Source organism: Morone saxatilis, unplaced genomic scaffold, assembly GCF_004916995.1.
Source record: "Morone saxatilis isolate NCDOM2014 unplaced genomic scaffold, NCSU_SB_2.0 Contig22, whole genome shotgun sequence".
NCBI classification, from domain to species: Eukaryota; Metazoa; Chordata; class Actinopteri; family Moronidae; genus Morone; species Morone saxatilis.
The window spans coordinates 20122656-20144009 of record NW_023339785.1 but is presented as its reverse complement, the minus strand read 5'-3'; the positions used below and the strand labels follow the sequence as shown (position 1 = coordinate 20144009).

The window sequence follows — 21354 nt, the reverse complement described above, 5'->3', positions numbered from 1 at the left end:
CACACACACACACACGCTCATATGGTTATGATAGACCAATGAGTCTCACTCAATTTAATAACCACATGGTAGCACACTATAAGTATTGATTGTTCAAGAATCAATCTAATTCAGCAGGTCAGTTCTCATGCACACCTTCCCATCTGTATGTCCCTACAACATTGGGATGGCTGCTAATGTGTGTGTATGTGTGAGCAGAGGTGCACTTACTTGATAGAGCCCCACCCGATCATCACTCTCTCTCTCTCTCTCGCAGCCTCTCTCTCTCGCAGCCTCTCTCTCTCTTACTTATGATTCAGTGTAGGTAATGAGATTCTGATGGCCTGAGAGTAACGCTTTCTCATGAGAGAATGAGATTATGTTCGATGGAGTGTGTGTGTATGTGCATGTGTGCGTGTGTCTGTGTTGTGGCAGTCTATGAACTAATAAACCTTCACTTTCGCTTATGCAAAAAGCCCTACCAGAATCTGAGGCCCTGGAGCCAAGAAAGTTCTGTAACTAGCATAGCAAGGCCAGCCTCAACTCAAGAGTGACTTTTAGGAAAGGGAAAGCAGACATTTTTAAGGGAGTCTGGATAAGGAAATTTGCAATTATAGAGGGCAGTAGCAGTTTGTCACACATAATATCTCATAACTTTTGGTCGGTTGTAATGGTAAAGAAAATTTAAAAGAATAGTTTGACATTTAGGGACATACACTAATTTGCTTAGTTAGACAAGAAGATCAATAGCAGTTAGTTAGCTTAGCTTAGAATAAAGACTGGAAACAACTTGGATTGTAACCTACCAGCACCTATATGTCTCACAAATTAACATGTTATATACAGGATATATATGTGTGAAAACTTAAACGTGTGGTTTTATGGTGGGGTTATGTGCTGGAGTATTGCTGGGAGCAGTGACTTCATGAAGTCTTTCTCGCTGCATGGTTGTCAGACAACCAGCAGAGACTCCACAAAGTTATTTTGTCAAGTCTTTATGCTAAGCTAAGCTAACTGGCTGCTAGCTCCAGCTTCATATTGAATGGACTGATATGAAAGTGGTATCCATTTTCAGTGTATTTTCCACAATGTCACACTATTCCTTTAAAATTACTATCAAAGTTATTCCACTAAACTGGGTCAAAATAAGAACATCTGCTAAATAGAAATAAATACTTTTGTTTCTGAAAGCTCGCTATGACATGATAGTTTGCATCCATGCTGAGACAATGTTGCCCATCAATGTCTTGTTCAAAAAATCCTTTAAACTCCTGTCCTGTTTAGTTTTTTTTTCTCCGTATTGCTTTAAATCATACCTTAGCTCTAACACAAGACTGTGTGTTTGCCACATTATAATCTATCAAGGAGAGAGGAAAAAAGGCATGATGACACACAATGACAATGTTTTCTCCGGCAGCACAAAGAGCCCCAAACAAACTTGTCACAGTGATTTCCTCTTCAATAAATGAGGGAGCAGGATGCGACACTCTTAAGTCTACCCACGGGAGATGGAGGCAAAGACAGGGTTGACTGATAAAACAATACGTGCATGCACGCAAAGGCACTTACTCACATACATACACACACACACACACACCCACCACGACGCACCCTAGAGATATGACCTGACATTTCCCACTCAGTAGTAGTGTGCCGACACAGAGTGAGGAAGGACAAAATAACCCAGTAAGAGATTATGAATATGAAATGCTTTTCATTGAGTCCTGCTCAGTAGATTAATGAACATATTTTCACTCAAGTTGCACTGTAGGATTTTGCCCTCTAACAAATCGCCGCATCAATAAAGCCATGCATTATGAATACAAATAGTGCAATCTAAACCGTGGCAGCAGCTAAATTAACAGGCATTTCACCCCGATTGGCATTTTATCATATGTCTCAAACACCAGGCGATGAGGGAAAGTCAACAAAGGACTTTGCGAAAGACAGTGCGCCATCTTGCTTAAACTCCCAAGAAGAAGGTGGGGGGAAGAGAGGGGACGGATGTTAGGGGAGTGAGGCAGAGAAGCTTAACCACGTTTTTCAGCTCAACAAGAGGAATCAAATCAAAGGTTTTTATCTTTAATTATTACCATTTTCTGCATCAGGGGACTGCTCATGACGCTGTATTAACAGTCAGGCTGGAATAGATTGTCCCCAAGTATTGAGCTCAGGGAACAAAGGCAGTTAGCAGTGATTGCCTGTTAAATGGAGTTGCCATTTAAAGCAGCCAAATACTTATGAAGCACCCGGACAGGACAATCCATAGTAGGCATTGATCGGCTTGCCTGGGCAGGCCGGCACGAGGCTCCGCTCTCTTTAATGCCAGGGCCCAGTCGATACCCCCTCATACTAACTAGAATAAAGTGGGATTTCAGAAACTATTAAGTCCACCCTCCCCACTAATGTAGTTGGACTCTGATGAAATCCCCTTAAAAAGGAGAAGAAATTGCCTTGGGTTATGGGTCAGCACACACACTTGTGTGCGGTGTGTGTGTGTGTGGGTGTCAGGGTATATGACTGGATAGAGAAAAATACTGTGTAAAACGAAGTGAGAAAGATAGAGTGAGAGACAGAGATAGAGATAGAGAAAGAGACAGAAAGAATGAGAACAAAGTTCATAAAAAACAACAGAGTCAAGACTTTGTGCCAAAAAAGTTCCACCATTCTCTCCATTCCCCCTGTTTCCAGCTCTGTCTGCACTAAAGGTCATGAAGTAAAGGTCACAGGCATAAATCTAAGACCACTGCTTATAGATGGACCAGATAACTCTGCACTTTCTCAGATAAACCTCCACTCATCTTCTCCTCCTAATAAGATACCTTAGAAATTGCATTGATTGCTTTACCCCCACATGTTCTTTGGCCTGTCTCTCTGCTTCCCTTTGGCTCCATCTGTTCTTCTTTACTCTCCCCCACTGTCTTGCTCCCTCTTTAACCCTGCAATTTACCTTTTCTCTGGGCTGGCTCTTCATAAAACAATGAGAGCTATTCCATTAAGAGTAGAGGGTGAGAGGACACTCTCAACTGTGCTCCGGGGACCTGTACTGTCAGACAATCTGTGCCGCTCCGACAGAGGTTCAGCAGCTATCTATTAAGCATTCTTGCTGTGCGTGTGAGACGACTCACCCTAGACCTGCACCCTTCTCTATTTGCATTAATGTCTTAACCTTAGCCATGATTCTGTTTATCTTTATCTGACTAAACTGTTTGGGCTTTTTTTTTTATCTAGGCTTAGGTTGGAGGGGATGGGTTTGATGAAAAGATAGAAAATCTGGAATTAATTCTATATGCTCGCTGAGTCACACACGCATAATCAAACACACACGTGCACACAAAATAAATTTATTGGCCACTCTACCATGGCCGCGACTGTTGCCATAAATACCAAAACGTAAACACACACACAATCGACAGCGCTGTATTTATTGACACCACATTAAGGCCTCGCATCAGTGGCCTATGAAATTCACCAATTACCTCAAAAGTTCTTTACGGCTTTCATCATTTTCTCCTTGTGTGAAGCAGCTGTGTTTACACAATACATGACTAGAATACCTGAGAAGAGTTATGTGTTTGTGTTTCCACATTAGGAATATGGAGAAGAACACACTTACACGCATGCACATCCACACATTCACAGCACAGCCCCTCAACACTGCTGATACCACACTAGGCTCACTAGGTACCCCACAACACATCTAGGCTCAATGACAGCTAGCCCCCGCTGTAGTGCACTGCTGTAAATTAGAGTGCGCTACATGTAGGGAGTTATCATTGAGGCTGGCACCCTAATCTACGGACAGATAGCACCACAGAGTCTACAGAGCCAAGCCAGGCCAAAACCCACAAATGCAGCAGCTAGCTTCTACCACCACAGGCTAAGAAACAAAACACCAGAGTCAGATACGGTACCTGCTTTGTCAACCATGCTCCCATGGTCTGCAGTGGGAGAAAACGTGCAAAAGGTAAGAGATGGGGAGAGTATTTTTTTGAATAAATGCAAGCAACATCATGCAGAGCTGAAATGAACAACAGGCAAGCTGAGATAAGCTAACACTGAGAGTGTCTGGTGCTAGTGAAGTGTGCTTTGCGCCAAGCTGAGGCCTGACAACTCTTTCATCTTGGGCTGATGCTGCAGTCAAAGCTGCCCTACTTTCTGATGGGGGAAATAGGGAGATCATAAACTGTTATTCCCCTGTGCGTATATATGTGTTGGCGTGTATGTGCGTGTACGTGTATATATGTGCTGCTCTGTGTGTGTTTTAGTGTTTGTTTGTGTGTATATCAGATTGCAATCACTGTGCTTGTGGTGACAGGGAAATGAGACTTTGTGTCTCAAAGCACTGTGGGTGAATCAAAGGAATCTGGCACTCATCCATCCAAAGTGACAGTGATGTCAATATGAGACAGTGATTGACTGACGTAAAAAGTCATACTCACACACACACACACTAGCACAACTGTGTGCATGCACGCACGCACACACACACACATACACACAGGCACACACAAACATTGTGAAAGAGATATTTTTTGATCACAGTGAGGTGAAGTTTTACCTTTCATCACATAACTTTGGTGTTTCAAAGGCCATAGAAACTAACACTCCTGGGGTCTGCAGTTACCTAAAAACGGCTAAATCTTGTTCTTTTGTAATTCTCCCACTCCCACTTCCAAGAAGTTTTCTCCCCACCTCTCTGTTCGCCCACCTCTTACGTCACCCCCCTCTTCAAATTCCCTTAGGTCTCCCTCTTGCCTCCACTTCTCATTTCCAAAATGGAAAGGATCTACCAGTTTAGTCTGACTGGGTGGTGGTATTTCTGTGCACACCCACATATTGACACGCAAACACACATCAAACACACACCTCCACACGCACACACAGATACACAGAGCTGCTTACCGATGGTGCAGTGCTCTCCGTTCCAGCCCTGGTGACACTGGCACTTCCCGTCTTTGCAAGTTCCATGTTTGATGCAGAGCGGGTTGCACACACGCTGGTCACAGCCTGCGCCAGTCCAGCCCTCCTCACAGCGACAAGCTCCGCCCATGCACACACCATGGGTCCCACAGTCCACTGAGCACACCTCTGAAGGAGATGAGAAAGATTTGGGTCACAAACATTATTTCTAATGGTGATGTTTTTTCTAGGTTTGTATTTCTCTATTTGGTCACTCTTTCACAAAGGAGACTACCCAGTAAGGACTGATATGGTGACTTGCAGGTCAAAGGGTGTCTGGGTGACTTTTTTAGATGTCTGAGTTACATATATTGGTTGTTTCAAAAGCTTCAAAAAGACTATATTCCAACTTAACTAGATGTTAAAATCTAATAAGTCATTGAAACAATGGTGGTATGTAACTAAAACATCTAAAAACTTTCCCTTTCAAATACATGCTATGTTTGACTTCTTCCCCTGTGACAGTGAGTAACAATGTCAAATTATCCTGGTAAGAGCAAGAACAAGCAAAAACAGGTGAGCGTGAGGTGATCAAACCCTGCATTACACTAAATGCAATGCTCCATCGAACACCTTCAATTAAAATCAGTGATTATAATATTGTGAAGGCAGAGTTTATTTCCTGAGCCTCCATAACAATCACTGTTTGGGAGGCTCAGATGTTGCAGGCAGCGATGGTGCATGTGGTGAGATGTGACAATGCCGCTCATGTACTCAGGACCCCCGGTGTGCAGGGAATGTAGTATGTACAGATGTTTTGATGCACACTTGCTGAGGGATCCTGCAGTGTGGAACAATGTTGTCTTTATTAAAGTTAAGCATTGCTTCTCTCATAACAAACGCTGGAGCTCTGTTTGTGATCCTGAGATGGGAAGCCTTGCGAGGCTGACATGGCAGGGGTTGCTGTCTTTCTGACAGTGGAGGCTTAACAGCTCAATTTTATTGAGATATTGGATGTTAAGTATTTTATTAGAAACATGAACTCAGCTACTTTTACAAGCAATATCTATCTTCTTTTTTTACTCCATCCAGGGGCGCAGCTGGAAATTATGAGCCTCATACATAAGAAGGGACGCCAGGCGCCCTCCATTTTCTTCTTGTCCAAGCATAAAGGCATTATTAAATGTGTCACTATCCATTAAAACATACCTCCTCAACATTCATGTAGACATTTGGTTTAAAAAGCATCTGGAATTGGTATTTCATTATCTCTTCTATATATCTTCTAAATCACTGCATTGGGCTCCCATGGCCATACCAAATTTTAAAATTCTCGCTGACTACAGTCCAATCAGACCTCTCAGGACATCATGTAATAGTCCTCCAACTGTACATGTAAGATCAAGATCTGGTGAGGAGGGTTTTATTTTGGCCTGAGATCTGTCACAACAGTGTTGTTTATCTGTGTGTGGGTCTGTGTTTGTGTCTGTGGGCGGAGGTACGTTTTGTGTTTGTTGGTGTTGTTTGTGGGTGGTTATTCTTCATTTTTATTAATTTGTTTCTTTGTTTCTTTAGTCATTGTTGTTGCTTCCTTTAAAAAAAGATTTAAGAAACGAAGATTCACTTCAATCCCCAGTGGGGAAAACACACACACACAGGGCTCATGGACATGCAAATGTGGAGAGATGGTGGAGCGATGGGCTGCCACATAGTTGCCATGCTATGCCACATAGCCCTGGGATGCAGTTTGGGGTGTTGGTGCCTTGCTCAAGGGCAATTTCAACAGCGACCAGTAGGTCCAGCCACCAGTCCACACTCCATACCGTCCATACGGTCCGTGCTGGACTTGAACCAGCCACCTTCCGGTTCCCAAGCTACTGTAAGTCCCTACAGTTCTGAGCTACTGTCGCTTTTATTTTATTTATTATACTCTTTTAAACGTGTTGCATGTTGTTACTCTTATCTACAGCCCATTGTAATGAAATGTGCTATATAAATAAAAGTGCTTGTCTTGCCCATTTTGGATTTCGAGCACTACCCTGATAATCGTAAAAAGCTGTCATAAGCATACTGTCACTGACAGTTTATTGAGAGAGATCATTTTATATTGCCTTGACAATAAAAACTTGTCACATTTTGTTCCCCTTTGTTCCAATTTGGCTTAGATAACATAACAGTTGCTGTGTTCTATTTCTCAGCAAGTTTTATTGTTTGTGGTCTTGTAGATTTCATCCAAATACAGTTTGAAAACCAAAGCAGTATGAAATAAAATGGTAAACTAATTAGCCATATATCCTAGAGGACCACAAAATATGTTGTGCAAATGGGTAGCCAGAAGCCCTGTTCTCCCAACTAAGACACCCCAAACTCCATCTTTACTCCATGTATTTGACTTTTGCAGCCAAACCAGCTCTGTAGGTGTACTTACCCATAGAGCAGTCAGGTCCCATCCAGTTGGGGTCACAGCTGCACAGCCCAGTGTCTGGTATGAAGGCCCCGTGGCCATGGCACTGGTCTGGGCACTGGGCCCTGGGCAGCTCGCAGTGGAGCCCTCCCCAGCCTGGCTTACAGTGGCACTCCCCATTCACACAGATGCCATTATTGGAACACGTCGGATCCAGGCAATCCACTGCACACCAATGTGAAAAAGAAAAAAAAACATAGAAAAACAAAATGAACACAAGCTAGAAAATGTCACATTAGAGCTGATGTTAGAAACAAATTAAATACTATGAGTTTTATTTAAAACGTAAGAGACGTGGCAGAGGACATATTTTCATTCTTTGTGTACACAGAAAGATAATGAAATAAAAGAAAATATTACCAGACATATTACTAAGGCAATTAAAGCACACAATAATGAATAGCTGAGTCTATAATTGGGGCAGAGAAGCAAATGTGTTCCACTCTGAAAGAGCACTAGCCTCACTGACACATTATTCGGTGTGAGCACTTGTGTATGCATTAGTGTGTATCCGCGTATGTGCTAATACATAGGGGAGAATCTGACACTGTCAGTCTGCCAGGTTGACAGGCAGCTTTGAGTCCGAGCAGTGAGTGAAAACCAATTTGACAAATTACCTCCTCCCGGCAAAACGCCCACCCACCCCTCTTCTAGCCTCCCCTCACTGCTCTGTCCCGGTCGCTCCCACTTTCCCTCCTTCTCTCTCCTTGTCCTCTTTGTCTGACACCTCTCTCACCCGTCCTCCCTCTCCTCCCCCTCCTCAGGCATCACTGACCCCACCGCACCACCTTCACACACACACACATACATAAAAAGCACAAGCTCACACATAACCTCAGCCCTCCATTTCTGTTTGCCTGGCAGAAACGGCGGATCACAGTTATCGATTTTCATGTCGCTGGCACTCCAGGTAAATTGTTTGAGGGACTCTGCTGTGATGAATATCAGATTTGAGACCAGAGGAGGAAGAAAAAAAATTGGATGAGAGGGAGATGGAGAGAAAAAAAATGAAGAGCAGGAGAAAATGCTGACCTTGTTCTCCGACCCTGTGTCTTGACTTCTTTTGTCTGTCACTCTACTCCTTTCTTCCCTTTGTCTTTCTTTCTCTCTCTCATCTCCACCCTTGGCACACAGCACTCTCTTTTCTCCCTCCTTTTACAATTCTCTCTTTCTTCATACATATTCACCTCTCACTGCTGCCCTGACTCCCCCTCTGTCTCTCTTCCCTCTCTTTTTCTCTCTTGTGTTCTATCTTTGTGACGACAGAGAACGTGGCGGGCTGATCCTTCTTAACAAGGATCAATAGAAGCAATTTCATCCCTTAATAAAATCTCTGATGTGTTTGGCTGCGTTATCATACTTCATCTGTATATATGGAGGGAACGGGCACTCGGTCAGAGTAAGATTATGCTATGATGAACTGGAGTTAGAGGGAGTGTGTGGTGCAAACATTCATGTTTTTTTCAATATAGTCCCTCTGACTCGTCAAAACCAGGCAGATAAAAACAACGGATACAAATGAAACCATCATCCTCGAGGATCACCACACCATTAACCCTGGCTCCTCTCACCCTCTGCACAGCTCTGCCCTTTGTAGCCGATGGAGCACACACAGTTGCCGTCGGTGCAGGTGCCGTGGCCGCTGCAAAGAGGGTCGATGCACTGTGTGACGGGGACGTCACACTCGGGTCCCTTCCAGCCGCTGTAACACACACAGGAGCCCTTGTCGTATTGGCCGTTGCCACTGCACAGTACCGGGCACGCCGCTGGAGGAACGGAGAAAGGGAGGAAGGGGAGAGATTAAACCCTGCGCATGACAAAAGAAAAACAATTAGCAGGCGTTTTAGAGATTCTCAAAGCAGTGAAAAGCCATGCCACCCACCCACCCACACACACCCACACGCACCTAACCCCGCCAACACTTCACCATGAAGGAGGGTGAATAGAGTGGTTAAGGGGCTGGAGAGTGGCAATGACACGAAGAGTAATTACAGGCAGAGGTAACTAAACTATTCATCAAAGCTGTCTATCCCAGGTGAGCACAGAGCCAGGGAGACGTTAGTTAGAGGAGCTGCCATTCATCATCAGTCATCTTGTCTCGGCTCCACCTAAGGCCATGCGCCATCTTACTGTTTCTAATCCTCTTTACTTGCTGCATGGAGCTGAAACGTTCCTGTTTGTCTATTTAGACGGCGCAAGCGACAGAATCTTTATGACGGAAGAAACACATTTGTAAGCAGCTAATACCTTTGGAGCAGTCCATGCCGTGGAATCCTGGGAAGCAATGGCACACACCAGAATTACACTCTCCGTTACCATGGCAATTGCGCGGGCACTCTTGCACTGAATCTGTGAAGAAGACAAAGTGAGACAGAGAGAGAGGGAAAGAGGGGAGGGGTGAGAGAGTTTGATGGCAAGCATCAAAGCATTCGATTAAATCATTGGCACCATTCGTTCTTTAAGATACTACAAATCGAGTGAAGGCGCTCCGAGTCTCACAGTTACACAGACATCAAAAGCAAATGCCCTCCTCCAAGATTCCATGCATTCCTTTTGGGTGCATTTTTCATAGTGTGGGGAGAATACTTTGTGAATCAGTCATTCCTCGCTATCCATTATCCATCCATCATTTCTCAGCCCACTGTGTCAGAAAATAGGAGCGTTCCCCTGCTTTATGCTGACATTCTAAAACCCTTCAGCTGCTCTTTCACCCCTTCTCTTCCCCATATTCTGGCACTTTTCCCTTGTTTTGATTGTTTACTCCCTACCAAGGTCATTAATACTTCATCCAGGTGTGGTTGCTTGGTGCAACTAGGCAGACTTTCGCTGGACTCTGTGTGTGTGTTTCTGGCTGTGTGCATACATGACTTCAGTGCTCTATCCAATCTTTTAGTGCCTCTTAACCCATTTATCAGAAGACAACAGATTGGTGTAACAGGGTTGCTGCTAATGATAAGGAGGCATTTTGGACTTCCCTTCCTCCTTTCCTCGTGCTTTTTCTAGCTTCCACTCATCTTACAGAAAGTATTACTCAGCCTTTCCACACTGCCTTCCTCTCGAACACTTCCTTTCTCTTTTTCTGTTCATTTCCCCCAAATCTCAGCACGATGTCTCCCTCTTACCCTAATGCCACCCTCTCTTTCACTCCCCTCTTCAGCTCCTCCTCCTCCCGTCCTTCACTCCACTTCACTCCATTCTGGCTTTGCCCCCGCCATTATGTCTTTCCTCCAGCTCACCCTCTCACTACTCACTCTAATTCTGCCCTCACCGCCTCTGCCTCTCCTTCTCTCCGCTACTCCTGCTGCTGAAAGCTCTACCACCAGATATTGACAGTGAAGGATTCTTTCACTCGGTTTGACTCTTTCTATCCTACCCCCTTGTTGTCACACTCATGCCTCCAACACAATTGAAATTATTTGGGGCACTGTTTCAGGTCCTAAAAACATCCAATTTACTGTGCTGCAGCGGTATTTTATTTGGATTCAACTATGTTCTGGTTTCAGACCCAGCTTCGAGACAATTGAGTTTTTGCTGCTGGTTGATTTTCCTCTTCACAAACACACACAAACACCATGGAAGTGATTCTACACTCTCTGATATAATAAGTTGTGTTTTGTTTTTGAATATATTCAATCAATTTCTCCTAGTATGTTTTGGCACAACACAAATCTTTTAACTCACTAAGCGGTCCTGCCTACTTAACAACGTTGCTGTAGTTGTGTTGCTTCTGGCAACACGGTGCACATGCTGGTGGTGAGTGTTTTTGCACCCTGTGATGTGTAAAGTTTTTTGTCAAAATGGAGAAAAATATCTGCTCTTAACGGGCAACTCCACTGATTGTACACATCAAGGTGTTTACAGGTGTAGAGTAGTCCTTGTATAAAGCCTTTTGTGCCTCCAGTGTTGCCTCAAGTGATGTCACTTAAGTCGGCATCAGTTGGTATATTGGCTATATCATTACTATTACTTGGTTATTTCTATACTTAAAAAATGTGAGTCCAATGTGAGTCCAAAAATGTTATACTGTGCAATGCTAAATCAGCGAAGTACTATTTTAAATCAGTGCCACTGGTAATTCTTTTCATCTCCTAAATGCTGGGGCTTAATCTCATCTCCCTCCTTCCACTCACAGCTACAAATCCTGCGTCTGTCTCACCCATGATGTTTGTGCTGAAGGAAACTGTCTCTCTCTCCCGACCATCGTTGTAGAAGGCCAGGTGCCAGGCACCAGCGTCCAGGTACTGGACAAACACCGCCTCATTGAGGACCACAGTTTGGATGCTCCTCCTCTCCCGTGGAGACTCGACCACGCTCCACTTCTCTTTTCCATCCAGACGCTCCATATAGTCATACTGGAGGAGAAAGAGAGAAAGAGAGATAGAGAGAACATTTTGTATTGAATGGATGTGAGTAGGAAATCTATGATTCAACTATGAAGTGCTAGGACGACACTTTTTAGACTTTGAAAAATTACCCATAGATGTATATGCAGGAAGATTAAAAGATGGGAAAAGTTAGTGTGGCTGAAAATTGCCAGGGAGGCATGAAGAATGCAAAAGAGAGTTCCTTGAGGGCTGTCATTCTCTTTGGGTCTCTGGGAACACTGCAGAGTTTTTTTTCCTGCTGTACACTAGCCACAATTTGAGGGTCTTTACCAGCTTAGGTCAGGCAGTGAAAAGGTAATCCACATGCAATTATCCCATTCTACAAATCAAATCTGCTCTTAATTGTCTAGTTTCTAATTAATAAGAAGCAGTAAAAGTTACATTACTGTGAAATTTAATTAAGTGTAAATCTTGGACTAAATTAGTTTTTTCAAGCTTCTATTATAATGAATCACAAATTAATTTTAATATTTCCCATGACACAAGAAAGTTTTTTTTAGGTATTCTCCATTTTAGCTGATCAATATATAGATAAGGGGTCCCTAATGAATAAAATAATAATTCTGTGACTGATTTATTACCCTAAAGGTGAGGAAGTGCCAGATTTTACCTGTGCGTGTGATGGAGGCAGGCCCTTGCGAATGTACACTCCAAACAGGGCATCCTTGCCGAGGGAGATGTTGAACTTGAGGAACTGGGGTAGGCTGAGATGGAGCAAGGACCTCCAAAACACTCCTGGAGGGACTTCTTGGGTCACCCGCCTCCCGACCTCAATATTGCCTGTGTCTATACTGCTGTTCCGGCCTGCCCACGGACCTGGAGCGAGGGGAAAAGAAACTGCATAATCTGTGATTAAAGGCTTCGATTGTCAGAGTCAATAGTTAATCATCACAGTTTACTGAAAATAATCTGCTATAAAAATTCATGGCTATTGAATAGCAGAGGACGAGCACCATTAGCTCTGCAAACTGTGCGCCCACAGTTTGTGTTACAATAAGTATTGTTACTAGTGACGGTGGGATGCAAAATGATGCCTTTGTAGCAAAGCCTGCAGGACTGTGGACTTTGTTGTCTGGGCTAAAATGAGAGAGGGCTGATAGGACTGCAGGGCACAGCTTTCCAAGCAGACGCACAGACAGGCACGCACGCAGAAACACACAGCATACTGCAATCAGGTCAGTCATCTAACAGCAGAGTGTTTGGGCCCCAACAGAAAAAGAGGAGAGTGTGAGTGTGAGAGTGTGCGCGTTTGTGTGCAGAATAGCGAAGAAATAAAAGTAACAATGAGAAGAACAACAGCAGCATCTGGCCTAGACAGCTAGGGAACACAACACAACAGTCCTCTCATTAATACAGAATACAGACACAGAGCAGCAGCCCACACGTACCTATAGTACATGCTGTGTGTGTTACAGAGCGAGATCGAGCGAGTGAAAGAAGAATAGATAGAGAACCGCATGGGGGCCTTAAAAGAGAGAAGGGGGGGGGGTGCAGTTGGTGTTTTACCTCGCTGCTGACTGAGACGATAAAACTAGCTCGACACAACTCAGCAGAGTGGTTAAACAGCACATACACAGCTAGAACTGCATCATGAATTATGAAATTTTTTAGTTGGTGTGAGCTGCTCGGGTGCCAAAAAAATTCTGTTCGTCTGTTCTAGTATGTTATACACAGCAGAAATGACTTCAAAAGCCTGGCATTATTCTATATTTTTCTTGTTTTCAACAAATGCGTTAGTTTGTCCTTCAATACTTTCTAACTGTCATAAAATGTCTGTGGCACTCAGCCCCAAGCCAATTTGTTCCTGACAAAAATCAGGTCAAAAATATGTAGCTTTATTTTTAGGAATAAATACTGCATTTGTTGGAAACTATTTTTAGCTGTGGATTAAGCACATTTGGCATGCTAGTGAGTACTTTCAGCACCAGGACTCGATGTGGTATTGACTGAACTTCAGTTCCTGTGTTAATTGCTACAGTTTGGCTCACTGAATAGTTTTTGTACAACAATGGGGGAAAAGCTATATCAGGCTTTGAATACACAAATACTTGTTAGTAGGTTATTTCGTTGTTGGTTTTGTTTTTTTCATTGGATTTGTTGACAATTAGAAAAAAACCCAGCCTTATCCTTTCGACAGCAGGTTGCAATGTCTTCCAGACCTGAATTTCGCTTTTTAACTCGACATGCAGTGTGTGGATTTTTAAATGGGGGGTGTGTGCCCTGTAGTTCATACCTCTGCCTCCAGAGGGCAGCGTGGCCACATCACTGTTGACAGGCAAGCCAGCTCCCAGTCCGTTGTTTAACACAGGGCCGTCAGATGGCTTCAGTTGCCATGTCAAACCCAGCAAGTTGATCGCTGCACAGAAACGGATAGAGAGACAGAAGGGGAGGGAAAGCGAGAGTGTTAGGACATATGACTTGAACAGTGAATTGTCTACAAGTCTGGTATAAAAAAAACACACTTGAAAGCTCATCAAGCTAAAGAAATACAGGAGGCCAGTGTGCTATGTCTGATCTGTCACTTATACGGCAACCAGTGCAGCTTTTATAGAACGCTGCTTTTATACTTGTGTTAGTGCATATCAATCAAAAACGCTGTTAACAAAGTGGCAGGGAACGCACTGCACAATAACCGAGGCAAGTCTAACAAAATAGACAATTAAAAACCATAAAGATCCTTCTATTGTTCCCTTTCTTTACCTCAACCTCTCACAATCTTCTTTCAACCTGACAGCATCTCCTGCTTTTATTTGGAAGCCTTTACACCATCTTGCAGAGAGCAAGTGACAGATTGGTCTCTGAAGAGATAGCTCCATGACTCTCCTTTCCCATCTCCTCTTCTTTTGTCCTCTGTTGTGTTATTGTGTGCTGGTGGTATAAGACTGCTCGAATGTGTTCACTCTTCACTTTGTCAGCTCTTTACTTCTCCTGCCTCTTTTCTGTCCTTTGCCTGCTGCCAGGCATCTCCTCCCTCCCAAAAAACAGGATAGAAGAAACTGCAAGAAACCAGTCCCTTTACTTACTGTACACAAAGCTACAAGTTCAGTGATTTTTTTTTTAGGGGGTGACAGGAACTTTTGATGTTGTAAATGATTCTTTAAATCTAAAATAGAAACTGGAGATGCATCGTTTGCTCATGTCTGTAAACCATGTTATAGAAAAGGCACAATGCACCTGCAGTGTTGTACATATACATGAATACTGTGATGTGAGATTTGAACATGCATATGTGGTAGCGTGATTTTGCACAATGCATTATGTAGGTGTTATTGCATGCCTCTCAGCGTTGGCCTCATCCCCACCCCATGAGCCTTCTAACACCTGCATCTGAAGCCTGGGAATCAATTTCTCTCTTGTCAAATTCTATCTCCACTCCGCCCAAGGTTTGCACACATAGGAAATGAGTGAAAAAGTTGCAAGAAAAGGGGATGCGGCTTCAGGAATTGCTGCCGGGGCAGACTCATTCTCACCCCCGCGTTGTCCCAGCCCTTTCCCCCTCTATCTGTTTCTTTGTTTCTTCTTTTTTATGTTTCTTCTCTTTCCCTCTTTCTCCCCTCCCTCGCTCCCGGTCAAAGGAAAGCGCTGACACCTCGGCTGCTGCCCAGCCTCCACTGTCAGCTCTTTTTTATTTTTCATGGGGGGGCTGGTATGGAGAACAAGAGAGACAGAGCGAGAGGGAGAGAATGCAGAGAAACTAGTGTCCTTCCTCCCCCTCTGTCTCTTTTCTCTCACATCCACCTTTTGCTCTCTCCTCTCTCATTGCGCTGACCTTCATTCCTCTCCCTCTTTTCCTTTTAATTCTTGCTTTTTCTTCCTTCTTTTCTTCTTATCTTCGCCTGTCCTTCTCTGTAGATAACGCAGACATGCATCCGCGCACACATCCATATGCACGCACGCGCAAAGATGGTATCTCAGGGAGCAGTCGATAGAAAGATTACCTATTGAATGAGCAAGAGACAGTAAGCAATAGTGAGTCTATTGTGACGGTGTTCTCAATCTAGGTCATCCCCAAGAACACATCAGACAGCCCTATAGTTAGCTTATTGTGTATCTCTGTTCATTGTGTCTGTGGTTGAGGGTCGGCGCACATGTGTGGTTTTCCCGACTTTTTTTCTTTCCTCTTTCTGTTTTTTTTTTCTGTGGGTGTGTGAAAAGTTGACAAAGTTAGATGGCACTCCTTAGGCTTGGCGACAACAGCGACAAAAGGCCAGTGGCTTTGTCAACAGGTTTCTTTGAACAACATTTGCAGTAGCAGGCGGAGACAGAGAGAAAGAAAGACAGAGACAAAGAGAGACGCTTGTTATCATTCTCTTTACAAGTACCATCCCTCATTTTAACAACACTTCTAACTTTGTTAGGGTGTAATTTTAGCCAAAATGAAACTGCTGAAATTGATGTATTTAGCTTTGTGTTGCCATAATTTTAAGCATTTTCTTTTCGGATCATAATTGCTGTAATTACTGTTTTCAAGCTGCATTGGAAGGCTTTATTAAATGCCATGCCAATAAAGCCTATCTGAATTGAATTCGACTGACAGACACAGGGAGAAAAAGAGAGACAGTCTGACATGGGCTGTGCTCCTTTTTAATCTCTGTCTTCTAACTCATGTTCAACAGACACACACGACAGCCACCCACACACACACACCACACACCACACAACACACGGCCGGGTCCACCGAAAACACACATGGAAAGATCACAGAGAAACAGGTTTAACAAGCAAACGAGTTGGATTAAAAATAGATCAGTTGCTTCATTAGGTTTTTATGTAATCTCAATGTATAATTCAGAGAGGCAAAGTGCTTGCCAGTATCATCTGCAAAAGACAGCATCTGAAAAAGCAGCAGCACATGTGATCCTGAGACAAAAAAAGGAGAAAAAAAAGAAGTTTGGACTGATGGACAGAGGGACAAGGGAGATGAAAAGGAGGAGGTGGTGGCCGGGCTCGGAGAGGTGAACCTTGGCAGAGAGGAGGAGAGCAGGAAAGGAGAGAGGAATACTGGAGGACAGTGAGAACTAAGAGAATATTAAAGAACATATAAAATCCCCTGAGGATAAAAAAAGAGCAGGAAAAACAGGCTGCAGATGATGTTCTAGAGAAGAGAGAAAAAGATGAATAAGGGGCCTCCACGGATGAAATGAGGAAGGGAGAAGAAGATGGCAAGTGGAGAGGAAAGATTTAAGGGATGATTGGCCCTGTATTCATTGACTGGTTGGGTGAGAAAAGATGGTCGTGATTCTACCTCTGACAGTAAGTGGTTCACAACACAGGCAATCAGACAGAAATACAATGCTTGTGTGTAAGGCTACGTGTGTTTTGAGAAATATTTATATGTCTCCGAGTTAAAGGGTGTAAATGGATTTCTGCATGAGAGGAAAAAAAAGAGCGGCAGAGATGGAGAAAGGTGACTTTGTGGCAGACTGTGCACAGTGTCCCCTGACTGGAAAATATTGTATCATCATCATTCTGTTCTCTGGAACATGTACCAAACTCTTTCCCTCTCTCTCTCTCTTTCCCCCTCTGTGTTCCTATGTCTCTTGCCCATTTCCGTCTCATCTCAACCATATCATTGCCTATTTAAATGGTAGCATCTCCCATTGAACCAATTGCACTGCTCCTAATTGCACCAGAGAGGCAGAGAATGGCCTCTTGCATGTTTTTGTACGTAATCTCTTGCAATGCGACTAAAATGACACAAAGAGCACAGGAGCATGCACACACACACACACACAAACACACACACACACACACACACACATAGGCAGCACACTTTTCTTTGCCATCTCCCCTCCTCTGGCCACCTATAAATGCCTGTAGTATGTTAAAGTGTCCTTCTAATGTTGACCACCTTACTTCCGAAACTTCTGAGTACCTTCTTCAAGTCCGGTCATTGCCAGAGGCACGGTAATGTAGCAGAGTCACCCCTCATATCTACAGCAACCAAGGCCTGCTAAATGTGTCAGAGGACCAGTCATTTTCTCTCTGCTCGCTTTTTCTTACTCCTTGTCGCACACCCTCGCCAGCCCACCCCCACTCCATCCCAAAGGCCTACTTTAGCCGGAGCTATAAGGGACACCCATTTGTCCAGGTCAACATAGGAGAAAGATACCATGAGATGATCATAATACATTATCTGGCTAATACAGATCATGGTATAAAGATGGAGACCGGAAATGGGCAAGAGCAGACATACGAACACAGAGGGGGAAAGAGAAGAGAGAAGAGAGAGGGAAAGAAGGTAGTTTGGTACATGTTCCAGAGAACAAGAATATGAATGGATACAATATTTTCCAGTCAGGGGACACTGTGCACAGGTCTGCCCCACAAAGCACCTTTCTCATCTCTGCCGCTCTTTTTTTTCCTACTCAATGCAGAAATACCATTTACACCCTTTAACTCGGAAGATCTACTATGAGAGAGAAACCAGATGATTATGTTCTTGAAGAGAGTGCTTGTTATTGCAGGTATGGTTGTTTGTGGTTGTGGTAATACACATTAGTACAAATTATTACTCAAAAAACACACGAATAGTTGAATAGCCGTTACACACAAACTGACAAGCACTCTGATACCTTATTCTGTACTGAAATTGCCTGTGTTATGTAACCATCCTTACACTGTCAGGAGTCACACACACATCGCAGCACACTTTTCTTGCATCTCCCCTGGCCGACCTGATAAATGCATATTAACTGTTTCATTATTCACCACTATAAATTAACAACTACTGGAGCCTACATAGATATAAGGGCAACCACGACCATCTTTCTCACCCAACCAGTCAATGAATACAGGGCCAATACATCCTTAATTAAAGGTTACATTTCCTTCTGCTAGCCTAGCTGCCATCTTCACCTATTCCTTTCCTGGCCTCGTTCTTTCTATCTTGTCTAAACTTTCTGGTTTAGTGATATAGCCCTCCCTCTTATCTCCCTCTCCATGATCCCTTCTTGCTTGGCCTAATTCTCTAGCCCCCCTCTATTCATCTTTTTCTCTCCATCTCTCCATATCCGAATACTTATCACTCTGCACTAGTTTGGCGCTCTTTCTACTTTATTTATCCTCAGCGGAGGAGTTTATATGTTCCTCGGTTAAGACAAATATTTCTCTTGGTTTCTCACTTGTCTCCGGCCAAATATATCTACCTGCTGTTCCTCTCTCTTTCCGCTCTCCTCCTGCCATATAAATGCCAGACAAGTCGAGTCTACTCCTGGCGGCACCCTCTGCGCCATCTCATCCTCTCCTTCTGTATTCACATCTCATCCCACCTTTTTTGTCCCTTCATGTCCATCTATGTGCAAAAGCTATCTTTTTCTCGCGTTGCTTTTAATATTGTGGAGAGATATGAGGGAAAGGCTAGTACATGCAATGTCCTTCCAGGTTCGTTCTAGCTGTATTGGTCACGTATGCTGTGCTGTGCAATAATTTGTTTACCTGGAAATGTCTACTTTAGCCCTTTCTTTGCACACATACATATATTTACATATTATGTAGTCTATAAATAAAGCAGCCTTTTACTCGCAGCAAGTTACTCGAGTAAGGCAACTGCTTGCTTGTGTCTATATGAATCTTAATCTGTGATCTCCAGATCGATATTTCTAGCACGTAATCCTCTCTATCAAGGAATTGCCTATGATCTATTGTAGGCCTAAATTCTCCGTCGGTATTTCTCTCTCTTGTTGCCTTCACATGGTGCGTTCTCTAGTTGTGTTTTGCACCTTTTTATGTTCATTAAAGGCGAGTCTTGATTCTGATTTAACCGCTTGCCCGCACAAGAAGAAACAGAAGAAGAGGATGCATGTAAGAGTTACATCAAGCTGTTTTTTCATATTGTTATACTTCCTGATAGGAGTGCTATGCAAAGCTGAAATCCAACACACTCCAGCCCACAGGAAAAAGAAAAAAACTCGAATCCATACTGCCTGTAATCATGGAAGCTTTTCTAGAGGTATCAAAAAAACAAAATAGCCAGTTATTCTTGCCCAAATTCGGCTGTGTGTCTGTGTGTCCGCTGTGTCGTCCGTGTTTGTCGTGTTACTGTGTGTTCGCAATTTTTTGATGACTTGTTTGTTAGCGAAGTCAGAGCAGACTAATATGGCACCAGGCCTCTATGTCTAGAACAATTGTACGACTCTTATTCTTATCTCTCCCGTGTCTGTCATATGATACGATACTATCTCTATATTCCTCAGATAGCGCTTTATTGCATTCGGCATTTTATCAAAAAGCTCCTTATTCCACCATGCATGTCTCCTGAATCAGACTCACTCTTATATCCTATCAAGCAAAGCTTATGATGGCCGCATGAAGGAGAGTAGAATAGCATATAACTATCTATCCGGCCACACAAAGCTAAAGTAACACCAGCTCGAATCCTTCCAGCAAAGTATTCACTAATTGGCTGATAACACTTTCACTATCATAACATATAAGGTGTGTAAGGCGCTTGAGTTGAAAATGTCCCGGCGTGGACCGCCTGCGATACTATTAAACCGGACGAGCCATCATAGCTCTACCAGGCTGCTCTCCTATTGTCTCCTGTCTCTTCTCTTGTCTCCTCCATCGTCTTCTCTGCTTACTGTATATTGTTTCAAAGAACCCTGATTGACAAACAAATAACATCTCGCCGCTTTTGTGCTTTTTCGCCATAGGCGTACCAAGTAGTGCCATCTACCATCTAGGTCACTTTTCGTACAAGATCGCACACCACAGAACTATAAAAAAAACACCACAGGAAAAGAGGAAAGAAATATAAAAGTCAAGCAAGTAGAACACCACACATATAGGTCGTAACGCCCCTATAAACTCAGCAGACACAAATTAAAACAGATGATTTAGACACAATACATAGCGCCATATTCTTATAGGGGTCTGCTCTCGAATAAGTCGTATCTTTATACACACATATTGTGTGGCAATGGACTATAGATTTCTGAAGACTCGTCACGACAAGACACACAGTTCTGACCTAATTTAGGCTATTATTGCTCTGGATTCGCTCATTCATCATCATAGGTCTAACTCACTTCTCCTCTATCGATTCGGCGCCCTAGATCCAGATATCCAGGTCTCTTGTGTGTGTTGTTGCAGTGCAATCTTGTATTAATTTGATGAAGGGGCAGGTCATGAATGGCAGTGTGCAACCATTGAAGTTACTGAATTCACGTGCTGCTGCTGGAAAAAATTTGTGTCAAAATAGTTCGCATGGCAAGGTGGGGTTGCATATTAAAATGTTTTCATTAATTGTTCACAAGAAACACTACATTATCAGGGTTAATAGTAACAAATCAGGATTTTCACCTCTCATTTATATACCCTTTTACATAATCATAACTACATTCACTCTGAAGTATGTTTAAAGGAAAATATTATCTTCCTTGTTAAATCATAGTCTAAAATGTTATGGTTATTAAATGGGTGCAAAGTCACACAGAAAAGTGGCACGGAGAATGAATTTGTGTGTGACAATGCTGTCTCTTGCAGTTGTGCAGTGGCTTATCGTAGCAAAATTGGATACAAAGAGAAAAGCCTACTTGGGCACTGCCTCTTATCTGCCAGAGGTTAGCGCTTATCGAGCCACTTTCACCAGTTGGGTGCTACTAATGTGAGTGAGTAGCATGT

The 21354-nt window shown here is 43.3% G+C and overlaps 1 protein-coding gene across 1 annotated transcript in view; it reads right to left on the bottom strand.

Annotated features, from left to right (window-relative positions):
* The window catches only part of tenm2 (teneurin transmembrane protein 2), a 101342-nt gene that overhangs the window by 20678 nt on the left and 59310 nt on the right, over positions 1-21354 (bottom strand). Inside the window, exons 5-11 of the mRNA XM_035668984.1 lie at positions 13964-14086; positions 12341-12567; positions 11502-11697; positions 9593-9694; positions 8917-9111; positions 7310-7510; positions 4885-5070 (exon numbers count right to left, since the gene is read on the bottom strand). Of these exons, the coding sequence (XP_035524877.1) occupies positions 4885-5070; positions 7310-7510; positions 8917-9111; positions 9593-9694; positions 11502-11697; positions 12341-12567; positions 13964-14086 (1230 nt within the window). The remainder of the gene's footprint in view (positions 1-4884; positions 5071-7309; positions 7511-8916; positions 9112-9592; positions 9695-11501; positions 11698-12340; positions 12568-13963; positions 14087-21354) is intronic.